At 38.0% G+C, this 21,911-nt stretch overlaps 4 protein-coding genes across 9 annotated transcripts; 2 read left to right on the forward strand and 2 right to left on the reverse strand.

Annotated features, from left to right (window-relative positions):
* Positions 1 to 228: 228 nt before the first annotated feature.
* Positions 229 to 6,304, forward strand: serpina10b (serpin peptidase inhibitor, clade A (alpha-1 antiproteinase, antitrypsin), member 10b). 4 transcript variants are annotated; one of them, XM_004082299.4, is made up of 5 exons: positions 229 to 493; positions 635 to 1,254; positions 1,326 to 1,599; positions 1,769 to 1,916; positions 1,991 to 2,357. In XM_004082299.4, exons 2-5 carry the CDS (start codon positions 651 to 653, stop codon positions 2,177 to 2,179), a joined length of 1,215 nt encoding a protein of 404 aa, XP_004082347.2. In that variant the 5' UTR covers positions 229 to 493; positions 635 to 650; the 3' UTR covers positions 2,180 to 2,357. The 4 variants fall into 4 exon arrangements, with proteins under 4 accessions (XP_004082347.2, XP_011488670.1, XP_004082346.1 ...); XM_011490368.4 differs by lacking the exons at positions 635 to 1,254; positions 1,326 to 1,599; positions 1,769 to 1,916; positions 1,991 to 2,357 and adding exons at positions 4,483 to 5,105; positions 5,177 to 5,450; positions 5,550 to 5,697; positions 5,790 to 6,304 and having other exon boundaries at positions 342 to 493; XM_004082298.5 differs by lacking the exons at positions 229 to 493; positions 635 to 1,254; positions 1,326 to 1,599; positions 1,769 to 1,916; positions 1,991 to 2,357 and adding exons at positions 4,225 to 4,338; positions 4,470 to 5,105; positions 5,177 to 5,450; positions 5,550 to 5,697; positions 5,790 to 6,304.
* A 1,350-nt stretch (positions 6,305 to 7,654) lies between these two features.
* Positions 7,655 to 13,284, forward strand: ddx24 (DEAD (Asp-Glu-Ala-Asp) box helicase 24). 2 transcript variants are annotated; one of them, XM_011484847.3, is made up of 9 exons: positions 7,655 to 7,795; positions 7,921 to 8,789; positions 8,881 to 9,294; positions 9,509 to 9,662; positions 10,101 to 10,610; positions 11,351 to 11,426; positions 11,587 to 11,775; positions 11,859 to 11,988; positions 12,084 to 13,284. In XM_011484847.3, the coding sequence occupies exons 2-9, from the start codon at positions 8,000 to 8,002 to the stop codon at positions 12,353 to 12,355; spliced, it is 2,535 nt and encodes an 844-aa protein (XP_011483149.1). In that variant the 5' UTR covers positions 7,655 to 7,795; positions 7,921 to 7,999; the 3' UTR covers positions 12,356 to 13,284. The 2 variants fall into 2 exon arrangements, with proteins under 2 accessions (XP_011483149.1, XP_078796393.1); XM_078940267.1 differs by having other exon boundaries at positions 7,691 to 8,789.
* On the reverse strand, positions 12,433 to 16,413 carry LOC101170908 (ubiquitin thioesterase OTUB2). The gene is made up of 5 exons (XM_004066584.5): positions 16,134 to 16,413; positions 15,229 to 15,347; positions 15,064 to 15,148; positions 13,672 to 13,863; positions 12,433 to 13,594 (listed from the first exon to the last, which is right to left on the reverse strand). The coding sequence occupies exons 1-5, from the start codon at positions 16,212 to 16,214 to the stop codon at positions 13,361 to 13,363; spliced, it is 711 nt and encodes a 236-aa protein (XP_004066632.1). The 5' UTR covers positions 16,215 to 16,413; the 3' UTR covers positions 12,433 to 13,360.
* A 1,737-nt stretch (positions 16,414 to 18,150) lies between these two features.
* Positions 18,151 to 21,345, reverse strand: ccdc197 (coiled-coil domain containing 197). 2 transcript variants are annotated; one of them, XM_004066699.5, is made up of 9 exons: positions 21,100 to 21,345; positions 20,970 to 21,012; positions 20,095 to 20,271; positions 19,846 to 20,003; positions 19,672 to 19,754; positions 19,419 to 19,591; positions 19,231 to 19,341; positions 19,040 to 19,156; positions 18,151 to 18,977 (listed from the first exon to the last, which is right to left on the reverse strand). In XM_004066699.5, exons 1-9 carry the CDS (start codon positions 21,192 to 21,194, stop codon positions 18,807 to 18,809), a joined length of 1,128 nt encoding a protein of 375 aa, XP_004066747.1. In that variant the 5' UTR covers positions 21,195 to 21,345; the 3' UTR covers positions 18,151 to 18,806. The 2 variants fall into 2 exon arrangements, with proteins under 2 accessions (XP_004066747.1, XP_011483176.1); XM_011484874.4 differs by lacking the exon at positions 19,672 to 19,754 and having other exon boundaries at positions 19,916 to 20,003.
* Positions 21,346 to 21,911: the final 566 nt, after the last annotated feature.

A 21,911-nucleotide genomic window follows, 5' to 3' on the forward strand; every position in this document is an offset into this window, starting at 1 on the left:
ACAAGTGCAGGGATCCAGCAACAGACAGAAACCTTAGTTTGATAAATTATTAGAAGAAAAAATGTGTTACAATCAAGAGGTATGAGAAAATTTCATCTGCACAAACTTAAAATTGTGAAAAAATTGATAAAAATCCCAAAATGGTGTGATTAATTAGAACAATATTACTGGGCGTACACACTTAAGAACCGAGAAAGGTGATAAATTGACTGCAGATGTGAAGGTAAAAACAGGTGTGAACAATTAACAGGAAGCACATGCGCAGTAAACAGCTGTTGCACATCTAACTACACTGAAGAACCAGGTGAAAAAGGAGCCATGGTTAGGTTCTTTTTGAGCTAGATCTACAAGTATCAACACAAAAAATGAGAATCTAAAACAAATTCTTTAACTTTGTTCCTTTCAGTTAATGTATAACCTCTGGAGCCACTTGCACTTTGTTTCACCAAATAATCTTTGGAGTTTTCAGGGAACATCTGACTCAAGCTGAGAGGTATGTGTGACAGTTGAATAAACAAGAATAGGTTTATTTTGGAGGACAAAACATGGCTTAGAATTTGTAACTATGTCTCAACTAATTTTCAAATTAACTTTATATATATTCACACTTTTGAAATAATTTTTTCTTTTCCAGACAATTCTGAAGAGTCATGGTCTTCAATGGGATTAAAATGCTTGTTGTTTTTGCACTAACCTGCATCTGCTTCATTGTTCCTGTGCATCAATCTCTACTGCCAAATGCCACCATCCTGGATCTTTCCTACAAAAACATGGACTTTGCTATGAACCTTTACAGAAAAATTGCCAACTATCATGACAAGAACATCATCTTTTCACCGTTGAGTGTTTCTACAAGTTTTGCTGCTCTCCTAATGGCTAGTGACGGCATCACACACCAGGAGATCCTCAAGGTATGCAACCTGGAGCAGTTTGAGATGGTCGACCAGCCGCAGCTTATCCCAAGACTTTTCCAAGACCTTCAAGAAAACATCTCACGCAACGGCTCTCTGCAGCTGGAGCAAAGCATGGCTCTGTTTATCCGACAGCGCTTTGAAGTCGAGAGGACATTTCAAGACAATTTGAAGAATTTTTTTCAAGCGGACATCAATGTTTTAGACTTTGGAAACACAAAGGACAGTATCAAAACCATCAATGACTATGTTAGACAGAAGACTGCAGACAAGGTTCCAGAAATGATTTCCACTTTAAATGCAATGACTAAACTCCTGCTGATCAACACTATTTTCTTCCAGGGTGGGTTAAATCCCTTCATTAATCTGTTGGAGAGTGAAACTTTGAAGCTAACAGTCTGTTCTTCTTCACAGGAGTTTGGCAGATACCTTTTAATCCTAATTTTACTGAAAATGCAACATTCCATATTGACAACTACAATACTGTTCAAGTTCCCATGATGTTTGTAGAGGATAAATTCTACATGGTGGAGGATGAACCTCTAGGAGCTAGAGTCCTCAAGTTACCGTATAAGGAGGGTGTTTCCATGCTGATCTTGCTTCCCAATGAAAATGCAGATTATAACAAGATTGCTGATGAGATCAATGCTACCATGTTCCTGAACTGGACAAGTAATCTGGAAAAAAGGTTGTACACATCAAAAAATCAGACGCTTGTCTCTCTGGCTGGGTTTACTAAATGCATATTTACTGTTAAGATGTTCCACATTATCTTTGACTTTTGTGAAAGTTTTTTTTTAAATGCTGATCAAATGCAAAACAAGCTTCCTAATTAAGTCGATGTTGTATAATTACAGAAAACTGGAAGTCAGAATGCCAAGATTCCACATGGAGCAAGATTATTTACTGCACAACATCCTGCCAGATATGGGTCTGACTTCTCTGTTCACTAATTTAGCAAATCTGACAAAGCTCTCAAAGGATGAAGACCTCATGGTGTCAGAGGTTAGTTTCAATCTTCATCTTTTTCTAGTATTTTTATTTGAAGCTGCTTTGCTGAATGTTCTGTGAAACTGCAGGTTCTTCACAAAGCCGTGATTGAGGTTGATGAAGTTGGTACAACTGCTGCTGCTGCCACAGCGGTTGAAGTCACTAGATACTCGTCGATGAGCTTTATTATAAACAGGCCATTCTTTTTCTTCATATACCACGAGGAAACTGAAGCTCTACTGTTTGTGGGCAGAGTCATCGATCCATCTAGGAACTAGCAATCACCACCGTTGCTGCTTAAATCTGGTTCTGTAGATGGCGTTAACTCTGACCTGGAAGGACTTATCATTTTCTCACCCTAATTTAAAGGATGGAAGATGGTGGATTATGTGCACCTGCTCCTTTGGAAGTCATCTAATGTGCCAATTTTGATATTAAAGATTTAATCCATACTAAGATTCCTGGTCTGCTTATTTTTTATATATATCTTTTTTTTTTAATGAAGACAAATGGTCATTTACACATCAGTTTCTAACGTTATTGCAAGTGCCTAGCTAGTGTTAAAGTTATTTTTTATTTTGGTAGTATAGTTGTGCATAAAGGTCTGAAAATTGAGGTTTTTAACCAAAAATGAATTGCCCAAAAAGATGTGCTTTTTTTTAATAACTGTAAGGGGAAAATTTTTATCTTAGCCATATTTAAATATAGATTTATTTATTTTTTTAAACAAACCAGGAAGTCCAATATTTCAATGTATTTTGTCCTAATTATTGTATCCCATTTAATGTAAAATGAGTTGCCTCACAATGCAGTTAAGGGTCAACTTTTTAATGTGATCTTCCAGAAGGTCTTGATACAAACATCTGGTAAAATGCCCTGTCACATTCAGACTGCAGAACTCTTGCGGTTTAAACTGAGGAAAACATACCTGCCATAATTTGCAATTTTTTTTTTTTGGTTTTTTTTTTTTTTATCAACCTAAACTTGTAAAATCTCAATTTAAAATCTTTAGGAGGGCTTGCATTTTTTTTCTTAAATTGCAGCATTAAACACTGGTAATTTTAATATTTCATCGTATGCATTTATAATTCAGTGCTCAACACTATCTTGAATCTTGCATACTGAATCATCTCAAAGTATGTAGCTGTCAAAACATTTAAAAGTACCACAGTATATTAAAAGTAATCAAATAAGCCTTAAGTTCTGAGTTTGAAAACAGTCTTTCTGCATCTACAGCTAAAGACTTGATTACATCAGTTATTCTTGATTTTAGGTGTCAAATTCAAAATAAATCCAGTGTGGCCTCAAACTTAAGCTAACCTGATTTACTAATAAAATTTGTCATGTCGATCTTTCCAAATGAAACTATTACTGATACATTTTAGCATGAAGAAGTCTTGCTGGAAGTATTTTTCTTATCCTCTAGAGTGGCAGTAACATTCCAAATCAGCCACTCTTCCCCCTAGTTATTGGGTTTAATTCAGCATAAATTCTTGATCCATTCGTTTTCCAAACCCGCTAGATTCCTTTGCTGGAGCCTGTCCAAGCTGCTGTTGGGTGAAGGCGCGGTACACCCTGGACAGGTCTGTAGTCCGCCACAGGGCCACACAACATAGATTCACATTTAGTGACAATTCCTCAATTATCCTATGAAGCTCTTGGGGCTGTGTAAAGCAGAGTCTAATTCTTCAATTAATTAAATAAAATCAGAAAATACATTAAAGTTACAAGAACTTTGAACTCACTGTTGATTATTTATTACAACTTAAAATATATTAAACCACTAATGTCTTAAGATAACATTTTCCTTTAAAAAAATATGATCATTAAAGTGTTCAATTTGTTACTTTTAAGAAACTGAAAATAAAAACATACATTCGACTCATTACTTTAACTGAAATCATACAAGCCTTTATTTCTTGTAGGTTTGATTATGATCCATTTATGATGAAAATTAACAATTTAGTTTCATTAATTTAATAAGAACCACATTCCAATTAAAAAAGAGGGTTTCAGCACTAATATCAGGCGTTTAGATTACAGTTTTCTAAAATTGCAAAATTTTAGTCTCAGATCCTTTAGAAAAATTTAGTTTTGATAGGACTGTACCTGGTGAACCAACTGTACCAGCAACAACTCAACCATGCTTAAAGCTGGATAGCAAAAGTACCCGAAATAAACAGTGATGTTGTTTGCCTGTATCTGCTACTGTGCTTTCTTGTAACCAAAAACATAAAAAATAGAGGTGGCAACAGCTAAAGTAAATATACCAAATCCTGAAAAAATGATGGCTATTTCTGTGCACTTAAAAAAGTGTAAGAGAACAGAGTTGAGGGGTTGTACCTGTGGTTAATGGATAACCGTTAAAGCATACTTGCACTTTGTTTCACCAAATAATAGATGTAGTTTTCAGACAACATTTGACTCAAGCTGAGAGGTTCGTATGACAATTTGAGGATAGGAAGGATATTTGAATCTCAATGAAACAATCCAATACTTTTTCATTCATTAACAAAATCTGTTAAAATAGTTTGTTGTTTTTAATTACAATGTATTTGTATGTTTCAGGTTGTTATTCCAGACAATTCTGAAGAGGAGTCATGGTCTTCAATGGGATTAAAATGCTTGTTGTTTTTGCACTAACCTGCATGTGCTTCATTGTTCCTGTGCATCAATCTCTATTGCCAAATGCCACCATCCTGGATCTTTCCTACAAAAACATGGACTTTGCTATGAACCTTTACAGAAAAATTGCCAACTATCATGACAAGAACATCTTCTTTTCACCGTTGAGTGTTTCTACAAGTTTTGCTGCTCTCCTAATGGCTAGTGACGGCATCACACACCAGGAGATCCTCAAGGTATGCAACCTGGAGCAGTTTGAGATGGTCGACCAGCCGCAGCTTATCCCAAGACTTTTCCAAGACCTTCAAGAAAACATCTCACGCAACGGCTCTCTGCAGCTGGAGCAAAGCATGGCTCTGTTTATCCGACAGCGCTTTGAAGTCGAGAAGACATTTCAAGACAATTTGAAGAATTTTTTTCAAGCGGACATCAATGTTTTAAACTTTGGAAACACAAAGGACAGTATCAAAACCATCAATGACTATGTTAGACAGAAGACTGCAGACAAGGTTCCAGAAATGATTTCCACTTTAAATGCAATGACTAAACTCCTGCTGATCAACACTATTTTCTTCCAGGGTGGGTTAAATCCCTTCATTGATCTGTTGGAGAGTGAAACATGGAAGCTAACAGTCTGTTCTTCTTCACAGGAGTTTGGCAGATACCTTTTAATCCTAATTTTACTGAAAATGCACCATTCCATATTGACAACTACAATATTGTACAAGTTCCTATGATGTTTGTAGAGGATAAATTCTACACAATGGAGGATGAACCTCTAGGAGCTAGAGTCCTCAAGTTACCGTATAAGGAGGGTGTTTCCATGCTGATCCTGCTCCCCAACAAAAAAACAGACTACACTACAATTGATAATGAGATCACGGCCCAGAGGTTCCTGAGTTGGATCAGAAATCTGGAACCAATGTTTGTGTCTCTGCCTGCTTTTTTACTTCTTCATGTCAATTTTTCATTTTTTGACCCCAAAAAATATATGTAGTTCACCATGTCAATTCTGTTTTTTAGGAAACTTGAAGTCAACATGCCAAAGTTCAAGATGGAGCGGGCCTACTCTTTGCACAACATCCTGCCAGAAATGGGCATGAGCTCACTTTTCACTGATTTCGCCAATCTGACAAGGCTTAGCAAGGCTCAAGCCCTCAGGGTTTCAGAGGTTAGTTTACATTTTTTTTGCTCCTCCAGGAGGATTATCTGACATATTAAAAAAAAAAAAAAAACTCTCCCATTTTCCCTGAATTATCCCAGGTGCTGCACAAAGCTGTAATTGAAGTTGATGAAGTTGGGACAACTGCTGCAGCTGCCACTGCAACCGGCATTATACCATATGCCCTTCCAAGGAGATTTACTATCAACAGGCCGTTCTTCTTCTTTATTTACCACGAGGAAACAAACGCTCTGCTGTTTATGGGTAGAGTGATAAACCCCACCAAAAACTAGTAATGTTGTCTCTGTTGCTGTTTGAGCTCTGCTGTAGCTATGAATGACGTTTTACTTCTGCTTTCTGTTTGAAATTCCGAAGGCCTGTTCTGTAAAATCCTCCAGTCAAGCCTTAAACAAATATTTACTTTGATTCTTGTCTTTGTATTTAATCAATTTTATTTAATCATGCTTTGCTTTGTTACAACTGGTGCTTTGATAACTATTAAAAATGTAATCATGCAAAATTAGTTAAAAAAAAAATAATAATAAATGTTTTCCAGAGTTTACCATCAGTTGCTTTTCTAGTGTGTAGTCAATAAACAACTTACTGATTAGTACAACTAATGACTTATGAACTTTTTTAACTTATAAAGGAATAAAGAGTTTTTTGTTTTGATTCAATGAATTTTTTCAATTTAAAAAGCGAAATATGAGTTTTAAAGGTGTTTTAGTGGTTGAATCTACCACAGATCTTTTTTTTTTAGTGTACTTCTGCTAAATACTATTATATGCATGAATTATATAGAAATGAATACAATAATGATTAAGAATTGTCTATTCACTTACTATTAAAGCAGTTTCAACTAAATGGTATTTCTGAAGGGTAAAAATCAGATCTCATGTAAATATTTGTGGACAGAATTATGTTTTACATTGATACATAGATGTTATCCTCTTAAAATAAAAACAAAACAATAAAAAAATATTAATATAAAAAGAAATCTACTTAAATATTATGATACGAATGTTGTTCCCTTGAGAGATGATTTCTCTCAAGTGATGTATATGATTTCTTCATCTGCAAACATTATTGTTAAGACAGGTATTGGCAGTTGTCAGTAGAAGATCACCTTCCTGGTTGCATTAAGTCAAGTGTCACGTTAAGTGGAAGGAGTATTATGATGTGGGGCTGTTTATCAAGAGATGAGTTTGGCCCCTTCAGTTCCAAAAAACATCTGAATTCTTTACATGTTTTCTGTAATTGACCTGCAAATCCAGGTCAATTTTGTTGTTTTGTAGTGTCACTTACAAATAGGGGCGTAACGATTTATCAGTTTAGTCGATTAATTGATTTGTATTCTCCAGCCAGATCAGTCTGCCTGAGGCAAGTTGTTAATCAAATTAACCTAAACCATTATAAAATCCTTTCAAAATTAAATAAATGGATTGTATCAATATTGGAAAATCCCATCTGGATTGAGGCCCTGTGGGTTCATTTTACAATAACGTAAAAACAACAAAGTACCATCACAGCGGACAACACAAACAAATACAAGGAATCTGGAAAACTTCACCTACACTGTTTAGTACCCAGATATATTTCGGCTTAAAGATTAAAACCTGGATTGATTTTAGTTCAGTGAATCGGATTGTTCAAAATGAGTCGTATCAGCAACCACGAACTACAGTCAGGACCATAAATATTTGGACAGACACGTTTTTTCTAATTTAGTTTCTGTACATTACCACAGTGACTTTTAAGTTAAACAACTCAGATGCCATTGAAGTGCAGACTTTAAGCTTTTATCCCATGGGTTGAACAAAAAGATTGCATTAAAATGTGAAAAACTAAAGCATTTTAGCAGGTTTTGCTTTGTTAAATGTTTTCTTGTTTATATAGCAGAGAATACATTTGGACATAAATGAGATGCTCTCTTCCACATACAATCATCGTTCTCACCCTTCTTTTCGGGCTTGTACGCATCCTGTGTTTAAATAAAGTTTTTACAAAACATGTGATCAGCACTGTCATGGCTGCGCCCTCGTGAACTGCATGGTTGTTAACGGTTGTGCGTGTATTTTGATACTTCATAAAGCTCCATCGAATCCGGGTAACGTACCATTGTATTCCTTGTTAATAATATAAAAAGCCTGTTCAATGCATTAGCAGTAAGTTGTAAACAATCAGTTGCGCTCATCGTCAAACGTAAAGGCTAACGGAAACGTCTCGTGTCAGATCTCACAGGTTCACTCGTCTTCACCTTTAGCATCAAAGATAATTCACATGTATTAAAACTGTAGAAAAAGTGAGAAAAATGAAGACAAAGAAAGTGGAAGCTCAAAACAAAAACAGCTCGTTTAGGTTAAAGACCCGGAGCATCCGCGCTAAAGGAACATGGAAAGCGGTCGAAATAGATCCCAGTGTGTTCTCGGAGCAGGGTTTGGAGGGTCTGGTGTGTTTTGAAGAGCTGAGGGATTATCGATTGATAGACAGCGAGAAAGCTGCAGCGAAGCAACTTCAACGAGAGAAGAAGGTGGCTAAGAAAAGAAAAGTCGCGGAGGAAGACGAAGCTGGAGAGACTCCTGCTGAGCCAGCTAAGAAGAAAGCAAAGAAGAAAAAGAAGGGGAAAAAGGTGGCTCCAAAGGAATCTGTGGGATCGGAAAGTGGGGATGCAATAGGAGAAGACAAGGCTGTTGATAAAGAGGCGGGGAAGGATGAGATCAGTGAGGACCTCTGTGAACAAGAACACCCCCCAAAAAGAGAAAAAATAAGGAAAAAGAAACTGAAGAATCATTCAGAGAAAGATCCCGTCACGGAGGAGCAGCCAAAGCTGGATTCTCCATCTGAAACAAAAGGTTTGAATAAAGGTCAAAATAAGACAAAACCCATCAAAAAGCAGACAAAGAACTGGACCTCTGCTGCACTCTGTGGCTCTGATGATGACAAACAATCTGATGTGAGTGCGTGGAAGGACTTGTTCGTTCCCTCTTCTGTGCTGAAGGCTCTCAGCAGCCTGGGATTTGAGTCACCGACTCCCATTCAAGCTTTAGCTTTACCCCCAGCCATCAGAGATCATATGGATGTCCTGGGTGCAGCTGAGACTGGTGAGCTAAAATACTTTTTTTTTTTTTTAAGTCTTGATTTTTGCCCCTTTGTTTCCACATGTTCTCACGTGAAGTTTGGGTGTCGTTGCAGGAAGTGGAAAGACGTTAGCTTTTGGTATTCCTATGATCCACGCCATCTTAGAATGGAAGCGCGGCACAGAACAAAGTCTTCATGACAACATCGACAAAACTCCCCCAAAGGTGGTGAGTTTATATTTACCATCAGTGGAGGAGTCTGCAAAATCAGAAGATGAGTCCACAGCTGTGGGGAACCAGGAGGGGAGTGTGGAGGCTTCAGATGAGGAGGACAGCTCAGCTGAAGATGGCAGCGAGGATCAAGATGAGAAAACAGGAAGTGTCTGCACGGTCAAAAATGCCGAGCGCTGTGTGGAAGAACAACTTGCTGGTGGCCGGTCTCGGCCCCTCCTGGGAATGGTCCTGACTCCCACCAGAGAGCTGGCTGTTCAGGTCAAACACCACATTGATGCCGTCACAAAATTCACTGGTGAGTCTCCATTCAAGGAAGCATGTGACCGCATTCAGCTCAGAATAACATATCTAATGAAGCAAAAAAAAGTGTTTACATCAATGTTGTGTGAGTTGTAACAGTCAAACACAGCCCATTTGCAAAGAATTTCTGAACAAATGGGAAGGAGATCTCTGCTGATCGTTGCATCTGCTGGAATACGTCTCCATGAGCTGCTTTTTCCATGTTCCAGACATCAAGACAGCCATTTTGGTGGGGGGAATGGCCCAGCAGAAACAGAAGAGGATGCTGAAACGCTGCCCAGAGATCATTATTGCCACCCCTGGACGTTTGTGGGACTTGATTAAGGAGAAGCATCCTCATCTGCTTAACCTCAGACACCTCCGGTTTGTCACCATTCAAACGCACTGATATTGATCTCCTTTCAGTCTGTCAAAATCTAAATTGTTGTCATTTAAATAAATGATTGGTCATCAAGTCATTACCGTACATTTAGGTCAGTAAGAGCTGCATTGGTTACAAACTAAAACACCTTTGTCTACATTTTCCACATAATGAGTTTCACACTTCCTTATAAGCTGCATTTTCTAGCTTACAAATGATGGTCCAGCACGTTAAAATGTCTACATTCAGCTCTACTATGTTGTTCAGTTATAGGTTTCTGACCCCAAAAAATGCTGGTATTGGAGGCTCAATGGAACCAACGACCTCTTATTCCTGAAATCGCAGCAGAATCTACCTATTACGGATTCCATTACGGATTCTGCTGCTTTGGGGACCGACCCGTTTTGTTTGACACTTTTGCGTTTTTCTTCCCGATCCAGGTGTTTGGTGATCGATGAAGCTGATCGCATGGTGGAAAGAGGACACTTTGCCGAGCTGGAGAGCCTGCTGGAGATGCTCAACACCACACACTTCAACCCCAAACGGCAGACTTTTGTGTTCTCTGCCACTCTGACGCTGACGCACAGCCTGCCCAGCCGCCTCCTTCAGAAGAAGAAGAACTTGGAGAAGAGGAGCAAACTGGACATTCTCATCGAAAAAGTAGGAATTAAGTCCAAGCCTAAAGTCATCGACCTCACCCGGAAAGAGGCAACTGTGGAGACCCTGACCGAGACACAGATCCACTGTCAGAAGGATGAGAAGGACTTCTACCTATATTACTTCCTGCTCCAGTATCCTGGCCGCACCATGGTTTTTGCCAACAGTATTGATTGCATCAAAAGATTGAATTCTTTGCTGGTTATCCTAGAATGCAATCCACTGCCTCTACATGCCAACATGCACCAGAAACAGCGCCTGAAAAACCTGGAGAGGTTTGCAGAAAGAGAAAGGTGAGGATAGTAGAATTTATTTACCCCCAATCAAAAGCCCTCTGTTATTTCCCTCTGTCATTAGTTTAACAGTTTGATCTCATATGTATACAGTATACTAAACAATATCATTGAGAAATGGATCATATAATCGTGTTTTTTATGGACCAACCAGTGTGGGTCTTTTTCTGTATTTTCAGACTTAAATTTAAGAAATTAAAACGTAAAGATAAAAGGAACGTTGCAGAGTGTAAGTTTACCTCCAGGTTTGATTAAAAACTACAGTGACTCTGTGGATGACAGAAAAATTAAAAAATTGTTGGCAAAATGTTAGGTGTCAAATAGTTCATAGTTTATTTAGGTGCTACCAAATGCATACATCGTAAACGGCATAGAAAAAGTTTTATCGGAAATGCAGACAAAGACATTGAAATGATACCTATTTGACAAATTTACCCTTATTTTTTGTCTGTTTAATCTGTTAAACCTGAAGTAGAGATTTTATTTAAGAAAAGATCTGTTAAAAATGGTGACACCTTTTGAGTTTATGGGATTATTTCTTTGAGTTTGGTTCAGCCTAGATCAGGCATGATGTCTCAAGTCCAATATGTTTACACATAATTATGTATAAATGTTTTTTAACCGTTCTGTTAAATCAAAAATATGTATTTTACTTACAAATAAAACCATTAAATAATAAGAACATTCATTTTGATTTATTAAACTGACACTGAAGTGTTTACCTTTCCAATTGGTCACAGTGGGGTCCTGCTAACTACTGATGTGGCAGCAAGAGGCCTGGACATCCCAGATGTGCAACACGTTATTCACTACCAGGTACTTTTGAAAACCTCTTCCTAATGGATCATGTAAGGAATGTTTTTTTTAAACCTGTTAAAAATCAAAGCCATCAAATAGCAGTTTAAATTCGAGAATCATCTAGTTATATCTTCAAATAATGAAGCAGTTACAGAAAAGTCAAATCTTCTCCCGACAGGTTCCAAGAACATCAGAGACTTACGTCCATCGGAGCGGCAGAACAGCAAGAGCAACCAAAGAGGGTCTGAGTTTGCTGTTAGTTGGCCCGGACGACATGATAAACTTGAAAAAAATTTACAAAACCCTTGAAAAAGACGAGGAAAGTCCAATGTTCCCCATTGAGACCAAATGCTTAGAGGCCATTAAGGTAAGATCCTCAGTCAAAACACTTTGATGCAGCAATGTGTGGCTCTGAGTCATGCTCTTTTTTTTGAATGTGTGACTCCACAGGAGAGAGTAAACCTGGCCAGAAAAATAGAAAAGATCGAGTTCTATAATAGTAGAGAAAAGCATCATGATTCCTGGTTCAAACAGGCAGCAGAGGCTCTGGAGGTGGACCTGGATGATGATCTCCTGCTTGGTAAGACGCACATACCTGTTACACGTGCAGCTCACATGAACTCTCAGTTAACATTTAATTAAAGGTTTAAATGCTGACGAGAAAACTGTCCACAGGTGGAGCAAAAGATGAAGATGAAGAGAGGGAACAGCAAAAGAAGGTAAAAGGGATGAAAAGGCATTTAAAGCATCTGATCTCCCAGCCCATATTCAAGCATGCGATGAAGACCAAGTACCCAACTCAAATGGGCAAGCTCCCCCTCGCCCACATGCCCCACGCGACCATGGAAAGTGCCTTAACGAGGGTTTCAAATGAGAAGAAAAACCAGAAAGCAAAGAGAGGTTTTTCACAGCCGTGCAAACAGAGACGAGGAAAAGGAAAGCAATGACTCGGAATAACAAGTTTGTGTCTTTACGCTTCGAAAAAAAAAAAGTCCTACTAAAACTGTAATTAATATAAGTCCAGTTGCATTTGGGATGGCAAGTTATACATTTTAATCGTTTTTTTGTCTTTTTTTTTAGTGTTTATATTTCCTTTACAGGACGGCTTTCATCTGTAACATTTTTTTTACATGAAGTTAGCTGTTTACCTTGAACACAATAAAAAAAATGTAATCTCCAAATCAAAGTTATCATTTTCACTTTATGGTGCATTACCGCGAGAGTCCAGCAGAGGCAGGGCCCTTATATAAAGAAAAAGAAAATTCGGATTTTTTTTATAAAATAACACCACTTTTAACATGGTTTAACATTTTTCTTGTATGAATTATGACCATGTCCAAATTTCCTTCCTATTTAATAATTACTAAAATATATAGTGCAGTACTATCTAGTGCCCTGAATTTTAAAGCATTTGGACAAAATCCTCAACCTTTTTCCAGAATCTGATGATGAAAACTTGGATGGTTAAAAAAACATAAATTAAACGTTTTTTTGAAATGAAAAATTTTTTTTGCCAATCTAGTGAGCATCAATGCACACTGGTTGGTTGTAGAGACTTTGGGGAAATTTCCAAGGCATTGAATTTTGGAATTGTAGATTAGAACAGCTATACTAACTGGTGAATGGACTATATAGCACACTAAGTAGTAAAGGAATCAGACACAACCCAAGTTTCATCAAAATTGCTTATTTTGTGTGATACTGACAGCAGGTTCGTTTTAAAAAAAAGTGCTGGAAATAAGCTCCAGTTAAACTTTCACTCTGGCTTTGCTTAGAAAGTTTCTTGAAATGTTAGAAATTCATACTTATTTTATCATTTCTTGTAATTTGCAATTGTTGACTTTCAGAAGACAAAATAAAAATAGTCTGAATACAACTGATTTCTATTCTTAGTCTAAAAAATGTTTAAAATGTATGGAACATGTTTTCCATTGTTCAAATTCCTGAGATGATTAGTTTGGGGATAGTGGACTGGTGTTTTTAAGTTCAGGCCGTTGGTAAAGAATGTTATAGTGTGACGACTGGTAGAGAAGATGCAGAGATGGTTGTGCTCCCTCTGGAATGATGTAGTGCACCAGCTGCTGCTGTTCACCTTCCAAAGAGACTATGTGAAGACCAACATCCAAAGCTTGAGACAAGGCTAAGATGTCCACATGGTCACACTCCATTGCCATAACCTCCACTTCCTGTGTGAACAGAGAGCATACACCCTAATTATTCCTTTAATGTCTGCTTGAAAATGGTTAGCTGGGTTGTTACCAACCTGACGACAGTAGACTTGTAGGTCAGGAGCTTCGACAAAGTTGCAGAAGAAGTCTGCAAAGTTTTGCAAATGCGCTGATGTAAGAAGCCGCAGATACTGAACGACACCGTCCGAGACTGCGCTGTCGTTGAAAAGCTTGAGTAGCGTGCTTTCTTGCTCATCGGCCTGGCATTCCTCCACAACATTTACAACCTTCAGCAGGAAAGAACAAAGATTCATTAAACCTTTTCGTTGCCCTGAACTGGTTGTTCAAGTAACTGGAAGCTATTATTCCTCAGTTGGACACTTCAGAACACGCAAAGGTCGGAATACGTGGGAAGTAAAACTGGAACGTTATTTAATGATATTGTAAAAATAGTTTTCAGTCGAAAGCAGCTATCTAAACTGGTTTGGGTGTCATTCCTCATAGTGTTGGCCTCCCCTTTAACGGCTCTAATGAATAATGGAAATGCTAATGACATGTTGACAGAAAAATCCAAACAAGACAGGCCAGGCATAAAGTCAAACTACAGTTTGATCCCAACCCATTAGGATTAAATATCATGAACACAACAGGCAGTAGTTTTAGTCCCACCCCAATCATCTTTACAGCAGTTTTTAAAAAGCGTTACCAGTGGTCTTTTAAGTATGATTATGTTGTTTTTAGCTAACAATTTTTATTTAAACTGATGATTTCCAGGACATATGTTCTGCAGAGCAGCAGTAGTTCATAAGAAATTTACTTCAACTGGCCACGACTGTTTGCACGGAGCAACCCTGACCCCTTTCCCACCACCCAAAACTGAACTATCAGTTTACATGCTCTCCCTCTAGCTTTGAGCCCCTCACACCCCCAACCTAACAATAACGGTGTCACAAAAATGGCGAACAATATAGGAGCTATCCCGCCGTTCAGTATTGAGGCAGATGCCAGCTCAGACGAGGAAAACAAAGACGGTCTTGGATCTAGTAATCATCAAGTGAATGGAGCGGAGCAGGGAGCTTGTGGCTCACCCAGCATATTTTTAACCTAACCAATTTCAAACTGCACTTTTTTAAATATACTCCTGATTTTAAATGATTTGAATAAAGAAATATTTTTATAAATGAAATTTTAGCGAAATTTTCTTTGAATATTCTTCCATTATCAGAAAAATGCCACAAAAACATGTTAAAAACACCATTTTCATTGGATTGAGTCTTTAGGTTTTTGAATTGAATTTGAAGATATGAATTCATATTATTACTGAAGTACACACATTTTCAACTTGCTGAATATATATTTTATTTTTTCCAGAATGCTGTGTACGGAAATTGTGGCCATTTTAAATGACATCTTAATGCCTAATTTTTCTCTGTACTCTTGAGACCATAAACATGTAAATAATATAGGAGATGTGCGTGTTTACGTACAGTATCAAGATGGTGGATGAAAGAACTTTCTTCAAATCCTGCAACAGCCAAAACTTGTCCGCTCTGGATTATCTTCTGTTTGAACCTGTCAGTGCATCCAAAGATCAGACTCCTTCAGCTGTGTTCTGGTTCTACAGCTTGACTAATATGCAGTTGTTTTGGTACCTCTCCAGAGCTCTGGGAATGTGAAAGATTGACTCCAGGTAGGCAAAGCAGAAGGCTCTGTAGAAGCAGTTCCCATCGCCGAGTATTTTACGAACGCCGAAAAACTCCCCATCTAAATCCTGATCAGAAGGGAAGTTTTAATATAACAGACATATTTAAAAGTGACCTTTTGATTAAAAAGAAAATAAATAAATAAATAAATAAAAAGTAGCTTTACTGCACCATCCTTATTTTTAACAAATGATTTACAATGGAAAAAACACTTCCTTTTATTGTTTTTTTTTCCATAGGGATGCACAATAATATTAATTTAAAAAATGACGCCTATAAATAATTTCATAAAATATATATTCTTTACATTTCTGCCAATACGTTGTTGCCAATGCAGACTATAAAACCTAAGCATCCCCGCAACTAAATAAAGTCAAACGTGGTCTTTATATATTCTGCAAAGCAGTGCAATTGCATGGCCAAGTAATAATGACAGAAAATCTCTAAAATAACAGAGACATGGGGTTAAATTTTCAATAATGGGGGAAAGAAGGTTAAAAATACCACTACCCCTACTAGGGTCCCTAGAGAGAGAAAAATAGACCCATACCATCATCTATCCCCTGGTAGTTAACAAGGAAAGATTAATTGTTTTGTTGTTTAAAAAAAATATCTGTAATAACTCAAACTTGAACTTTTTTGCTTTAAAACAAAGGTTTTACAGTAGAGCATACATCAAATGTGTTTACGACACTTTTTAATGATTTACTGACACACATGTTTATTTCAGTTTTAATTATCGCTACTGTACTTAGGTATTAGCATGGGGAAGTAACATCACTCCAACTTGAGTACAAATTTTTTGGAAACTCCTGGAATTGTTACACAATATAAGCCAGAGGGAAATCACCTACTTTCTGTTTGGGGTGCGCATTTTCAGCGGATACGAGCGTAGATATGTCTTCTTTGCATGAAACCAGACAGACGGCAGCCATCTGTTCAGATATAGCGCAACCTTCCGTCGGGGGCTGACCAGTCACTTGACAAATATTCGAATTTCCTTAACATCAAAGTGTGGAAAAATAACCACGTAATTACAGCAGAGGAAAAGCTGCGTCATCGCTGTTTCAGAGCATGGGTTTTGTTTTGGCTTTTTTTTTAGTTCCTGTTTCAACAAACCGGATATTTGGAGAAAACGCACGTGGAGGGGTTTTTTAAAAGGCCAGTGCACAATTTTAAATCCTGACATGGGCACCCTCTTTTCTATAGACTATGTGTTTACTAATGTTTATGTCAATAAATCCAAGATGCATGAATACATCAAGCTCAAGCCCCCAACTGACAGTGTGCTCAGTGAATGTCTCAGGCAATGGAGGACAGATCCTCATGGGAGGACAAACCCCTGCATGGGATGTACCACCGGACCATAACTGAAGTGGCTGATATCAAGAAGTCCTATCAATGGCTAGAAAGGGCTGGCCTACAGGACAGCAGTGAAGCGCTCATCCTGGCAGGTCAGGAACAAGCCCTGAGCACCAGAGCCATAGAGGCTCAGATCTACCACACCAGACAAGACCCAAGGTGTAGGCTGTGCAAAGAGGCATCTGAAACAATCCAGCACATAACTGCAGGGTGTAAGATTCTGGCAGGGAAAGCATACATGGAGCACCACAATCAAGTGGCTGGAATAATATACAGAAACATGTGTGCAGAATATGGACTTGAAACCCCAAGGTCAAAATGGGAAACACCTCCGAAGGTGGTAGAGAATGAGAGGACAAAGATTCTGTGGGACTTCCAGATCCAGACTGATAGGATGGTAATGGTGAACCAACCAGACATTGTAGTGGTGGATAAAGAACAGAGGAAAGCTGTTGTGGTGGATGTGGCAGTGCCAAGCGATGGGAACATCAGGAAGAAGGAACATGAGAAACTGGAGAAATACCAGGGACTCAGAGAAGAACTGGAGAAAGCCTGGAAAGTGAAGGTGACATGGTGCCTGTGGTAATTGGAGCACTCGGGGCAGTAACCCCCAAGCTGGAGGAGTGGCTACAACAGATCCCTACAAAGACCTCAGACCTCTCAGTCCAGAAAAGCGCAGTGCTAGGAACAAGCTCCCAGGCCTCTGGTAGAGGACCCGAGCTTGGAGGAGAAACCACCTAAACACTAAACAGTAAATATGTTTTAAAAAAAAACGTTGACAATAATTTAGTCTTTTATTATTTGTTTGATACGACACAAGAATTCTGAAATTTTTATGTAATGTTTTAAAATAAAACATTTACTTTAATTGTTGTTAAAAAAGTTTAAGTCAAATTGGCTTTGGTGGAATTATTTTAGATAAATTGAAACAGTTATAATTACTTGTGTTGTTTGATGCTTTTCCCTTTCCTTGTGTAAGTCTAATTGACAACCTTAGATGTTAGACTTCACAACTGTCCGACTTCTTTAAAAGACCCACTCTAGTGAAAATCATGTTTTTAACATGTTCTCGTGGTTTTTCTCTGATCATGGCGGACATATGTAAAAAATTAAGCTCAAGATTACATTCCCGAGAGGAAAAAAGTTGTAGATATGACGTAGAAGCTACTACAGCAAGCTACAAACTCGATGCATCGCTTCATTGTTATTCATCCACTTGTAGACTACTAGATCCACGTATGTCTTCATTTTCCTGGTCCGAGCTGTTTTCTGGTTCAAAACCCTACAGCTGGAAAGCTACAATATCGCTCCCCATTTTTGTTACACCGGTAATGTTAGTTGGGGTGTGATGGGCTGTAAGCTAGTGGGAGAACGTGTGAACAGATAGCTCTGTATAACGGGTATTGGGAAGAGGGAGCGGGGTTACCAACACTCCCACACAATTCAGGGGCAAATTTCTAATGAACTACTGCTACTCTGCAGAAAATATGTCCTAGAAAACGACACCAGTGGGTCTTTAAATTTATTGTCCATGCAAAATATTCTCAAACCATAATAATTACATTAACATAAATGAATTTTATCTGTAAAACAAATATTGGAAAATGCCTAAATAATACTTTGTATTTACTGTTACCCCATGCTTCCGATGCATTAAGCAGCCAAACTTTAAAAGAATATACAGTAATTTGAGGGATGTGTAACACAAAGACAGCAGTAGATGAGGAGAGATGGTACAAACGGAAAAAAAAATTACACTGAAATGTGTTTTTTAACAGCAATATCCATTTGTTTCCGTTGTCCAACATTTACTGTGCTTACAAAACAAAATAAAACCTCCCTCACAAATGTGAATCTGCCTTTACATTAGACTTTATGGGTTAACTCTCAGTCACATAGCACCAGCCATTTAGGATTCATATTAGGCCACTTTCTCTTACATTAAAATTTGTGTTGGGTTAAAAACAAAAACACAGTTGACCAACTTTTTTAGTGTCTTGATGTTAAAAGTTTAAATATATTATGAGAAATTACATATTTTTATTTCATGTGTAAAGGATGCAATAATTTTTTAAATGCTGTGTATTTGTCACAGTAAATACATTAGCAGGAAATGCATATAAAAATAATGTTTAAAAACTAAGCCTGCCCTGAGATAGCATCATTTATGCAGCGCTTTTTTGACTGACTGTACTTGCATTTTTCATTTTAGATTTATTCTCAATACTTCTAAATGATCCCTTGTCTGCTGTAGATGCTCCACTCCTCAGCGTCGTGCCTGAGTCCCTTAACTTCTTCACTCGCCTCTCTGTGTCTGCCTTGTCCAGAATGTACTCCTAAAAAAAAAAAAATGATAAAGTTACTCGTGCATTTTACGTGAAATCCATTTCATCTCTACCTTTATCATGTCCATCTTGAACAATACATTCATGCTTTCTAGCAGTCCATATGTTGGAAGGTAACACTGCTGTGCCAGGTTGTCGATGGCCATAAGCAACCTTGCACCCTCTTCAACCTAAAAAGCAAGAAAACACAGAAGTTGCTTACTTCTTTTAACTTCAATTTTAAATTTGAGTGTGTAATTCATACTTTCTCTTTGACAACTCCTTCCTTAATCATCAAGTTAGCCTCTGTCTGCTTATTCTTCTCTTCAAGAGTCACTAACTCACTCTGCAGTTCAGACAGTTCCTTGTTGGCCATCTGTGTGTTAAAATGCATTTTAAAGCCCTGTGATTGGAAGACACACTGCTTCAAGTGTGGGGTGGTAAATTTCAGACCAATTTTTGAGTCCTGTGCTCCTCTTTCATCTGCTGCAGCTTTTGCTTTTTTTCCTCTGCTTCTGTGTCCATTTGGCTCAAACGTTGTTGAAGCTCTTGGTGGGTGATGGACAGAGTCTTGTGGCGCCGTATAATGGGCATGACCAGGGATTCATACCCATCATCATGGTGGACTGCAAAAGATTGAGAAGTTTGTTCCATTTTTACATCAATTTAAAACTTGCCAGATCACATGAATCAGCTTTGAACTTACCTCTAGGAAGAAAATTCAGAGTTTTCATTAAATAGTCCTCATAGATTTTGTACTTTTGCATTTTCTCTTTTAAAACTTGCTTCCTGTGACATTAATATTATCCTTTTTTTTTAAAAACACCACAAAAATACTGTAATACTGTTTGTTTTATCATTATTTGATTTATTCTCCCACCTGGTTCTTAGCTGTTTAAGTTGTTCTGCCAAATCTTCAATCTCTCTTTGTTTTAAAAAGTTCTGCTCACGTGTAGCTTCACACTTCTGTAGAGCTTTGCAGCGCTTGACTTCATTTTCACCAACAAACTTTTCAAATTTCTCCATCCTCTCTTGTGTCTGAGTGAAAATGTCAAATCCGAAAACAAATCACATACTGTTGATGTCAGTCAGACGTCAGGAGCTGCCCACTCCCCAGCCCTTGACTCACCTGTTGCTGTTTTGTTTCCAGCTCGGATCTCCTGGTAGCCAACGCCCCCATGCAACGTTTAAACTCGTGCCGTTTAAGTGCAAGTTGCACGTCCATTTCATCCAGCTCTGCCTTTTTTCTTATGACCATGTTCTTTTTTAAAGTGGTCACTCCTGCTTGTAGAACAGCTCTTGATGTCTGAATAAGGAAGCATAAACTACAGAAGCTTAAAAAGCTTGTCAATATTTTCATATAAAAGTATCTTAGCCTTAAAGACCCACTTCCATCATATTTTAAATCAATTGTTCGCAGTGGTATTTTAATCATTATTGTGCCGTTTTTAGCCGAAACCAAAAAACCTGTGTCGTTTTCCAGAACATAGTTTCTGTAGAACAGTAGCTCATTAGAAATTCACCTCTGAGTTGAGGGTGGGACTGTTGCCATGAAGTAAGCCTGCCCCCACTTCCCATCATCCCCTTGTTTACATACTCTCTCGCTGTGGCCCCTCACACTCTCAACCTAACATTACCGGTACAACAAAATGGCAAGTTTGATCCAGATGCCGCTTCAGACAAGGAAAACGAAGACGTACGTGGATCTAGTTGTTGAGAAATGGACGCATCAAAATGGAGTGGAACAGGGAGCTTGTGGCCCACCCAGCGTATTTTCTGCCTAATAAATACAATCTTTTTCCGACTGCATTTTTTTATCTGATACCGATTCACGATTTAAATTAATACATACCCAGAAATGCAATTTGAAGTTTAATTTTTTTCATATGTCCTCCATCATTAGAAAAATGCCACAATACCAAGAACACAATTTTCATCTTAGTGGGTCTTTAAAAGTAGATAACTGCAACGTATTTCATGCATATATTTTGTGTGTACTCTTACCTCTGATGCAACAGGACAATTGCCATCCTCTTCTGTAACCTCCCTAAACATTAATTTGTTTTTTCAGCAATAATATACTACAATATGTTATGATATCACACAAAAAAAGCAACTGAACGCACAGACTTACCTGGTGTCTGCTGATTGGGTGACAAAAATGTTATTTATTCCTTTTCCCCTCTCAGTCTCTTCATCAGAGTCTATCGTAGGTTGAAGTGACGTCATGTTTCCCAAAGATGCCTCGTCGAGCTTTTACGACTCCTATAATCAAAATACACGAACGTATTATCCGGCAGTACGCTAAATTGGTAGGTAGTTGAACTCAAGCGCTACGATAACCCATTTGCCGTGATCGTCTAGAGGTTGCTATGGCAACTTCCGAGCGACCGGAAGAACAACAACTGGTGTCAAGCCAGCCCTCTCTCGTCGAACGGCTGTCAAGTGAGCCCTCTCTTAAAAACAGTGTGCCGCGTTCTTCCGTACATTACGGTAACAGCAAGAAGTAATATTTTTTTAAAGGTAAAAACATAGTTTAAGAACTGTCATTACATTTATATGTATGTACAAACATGCCCCCGTATAAATATATATCTATATCTATGTATATATTTAAAAGTCTGAGTAAATTTCAAAATAAAACACAATTCAAATCATGAATTGAGGAGTACTTATAATGTTGACATGGGTCTAAAAATTCTGCTTGTTTTCAGTGAGTCATTTCACTTCTCACTGATAGTATCCTACCTGGTGATGTCACAATGAAAGTTTCGGAGGGATCTGATGTGGAATTTCAAAATAAAACCCAAGTGAAATCTGCTATAAATGTGTTTTTGCCATAGGTTCACATACGTCTAAAAAGATAACTGCTAGTTTTCAGAGAGTCATTTCACTTTTCACTGATAGTGTCCCACCTGGTGATGTCACAATGAAAGTTTCGGAGGG

This window comes from Oryzias latipes, chromosome 22 (genome assembly GCF_053564925.1).
Source record: "Oryzias latipes strain Hd-rR chromosome 22, Olatipes_Hd-rR_3.1".
Lineage (NCBI taxonomy): Eukaryota > Metazoa > Chordata > Actinopteri > Beloniformes > Adrianichthyidae > Oryzias > Oryzias latipes.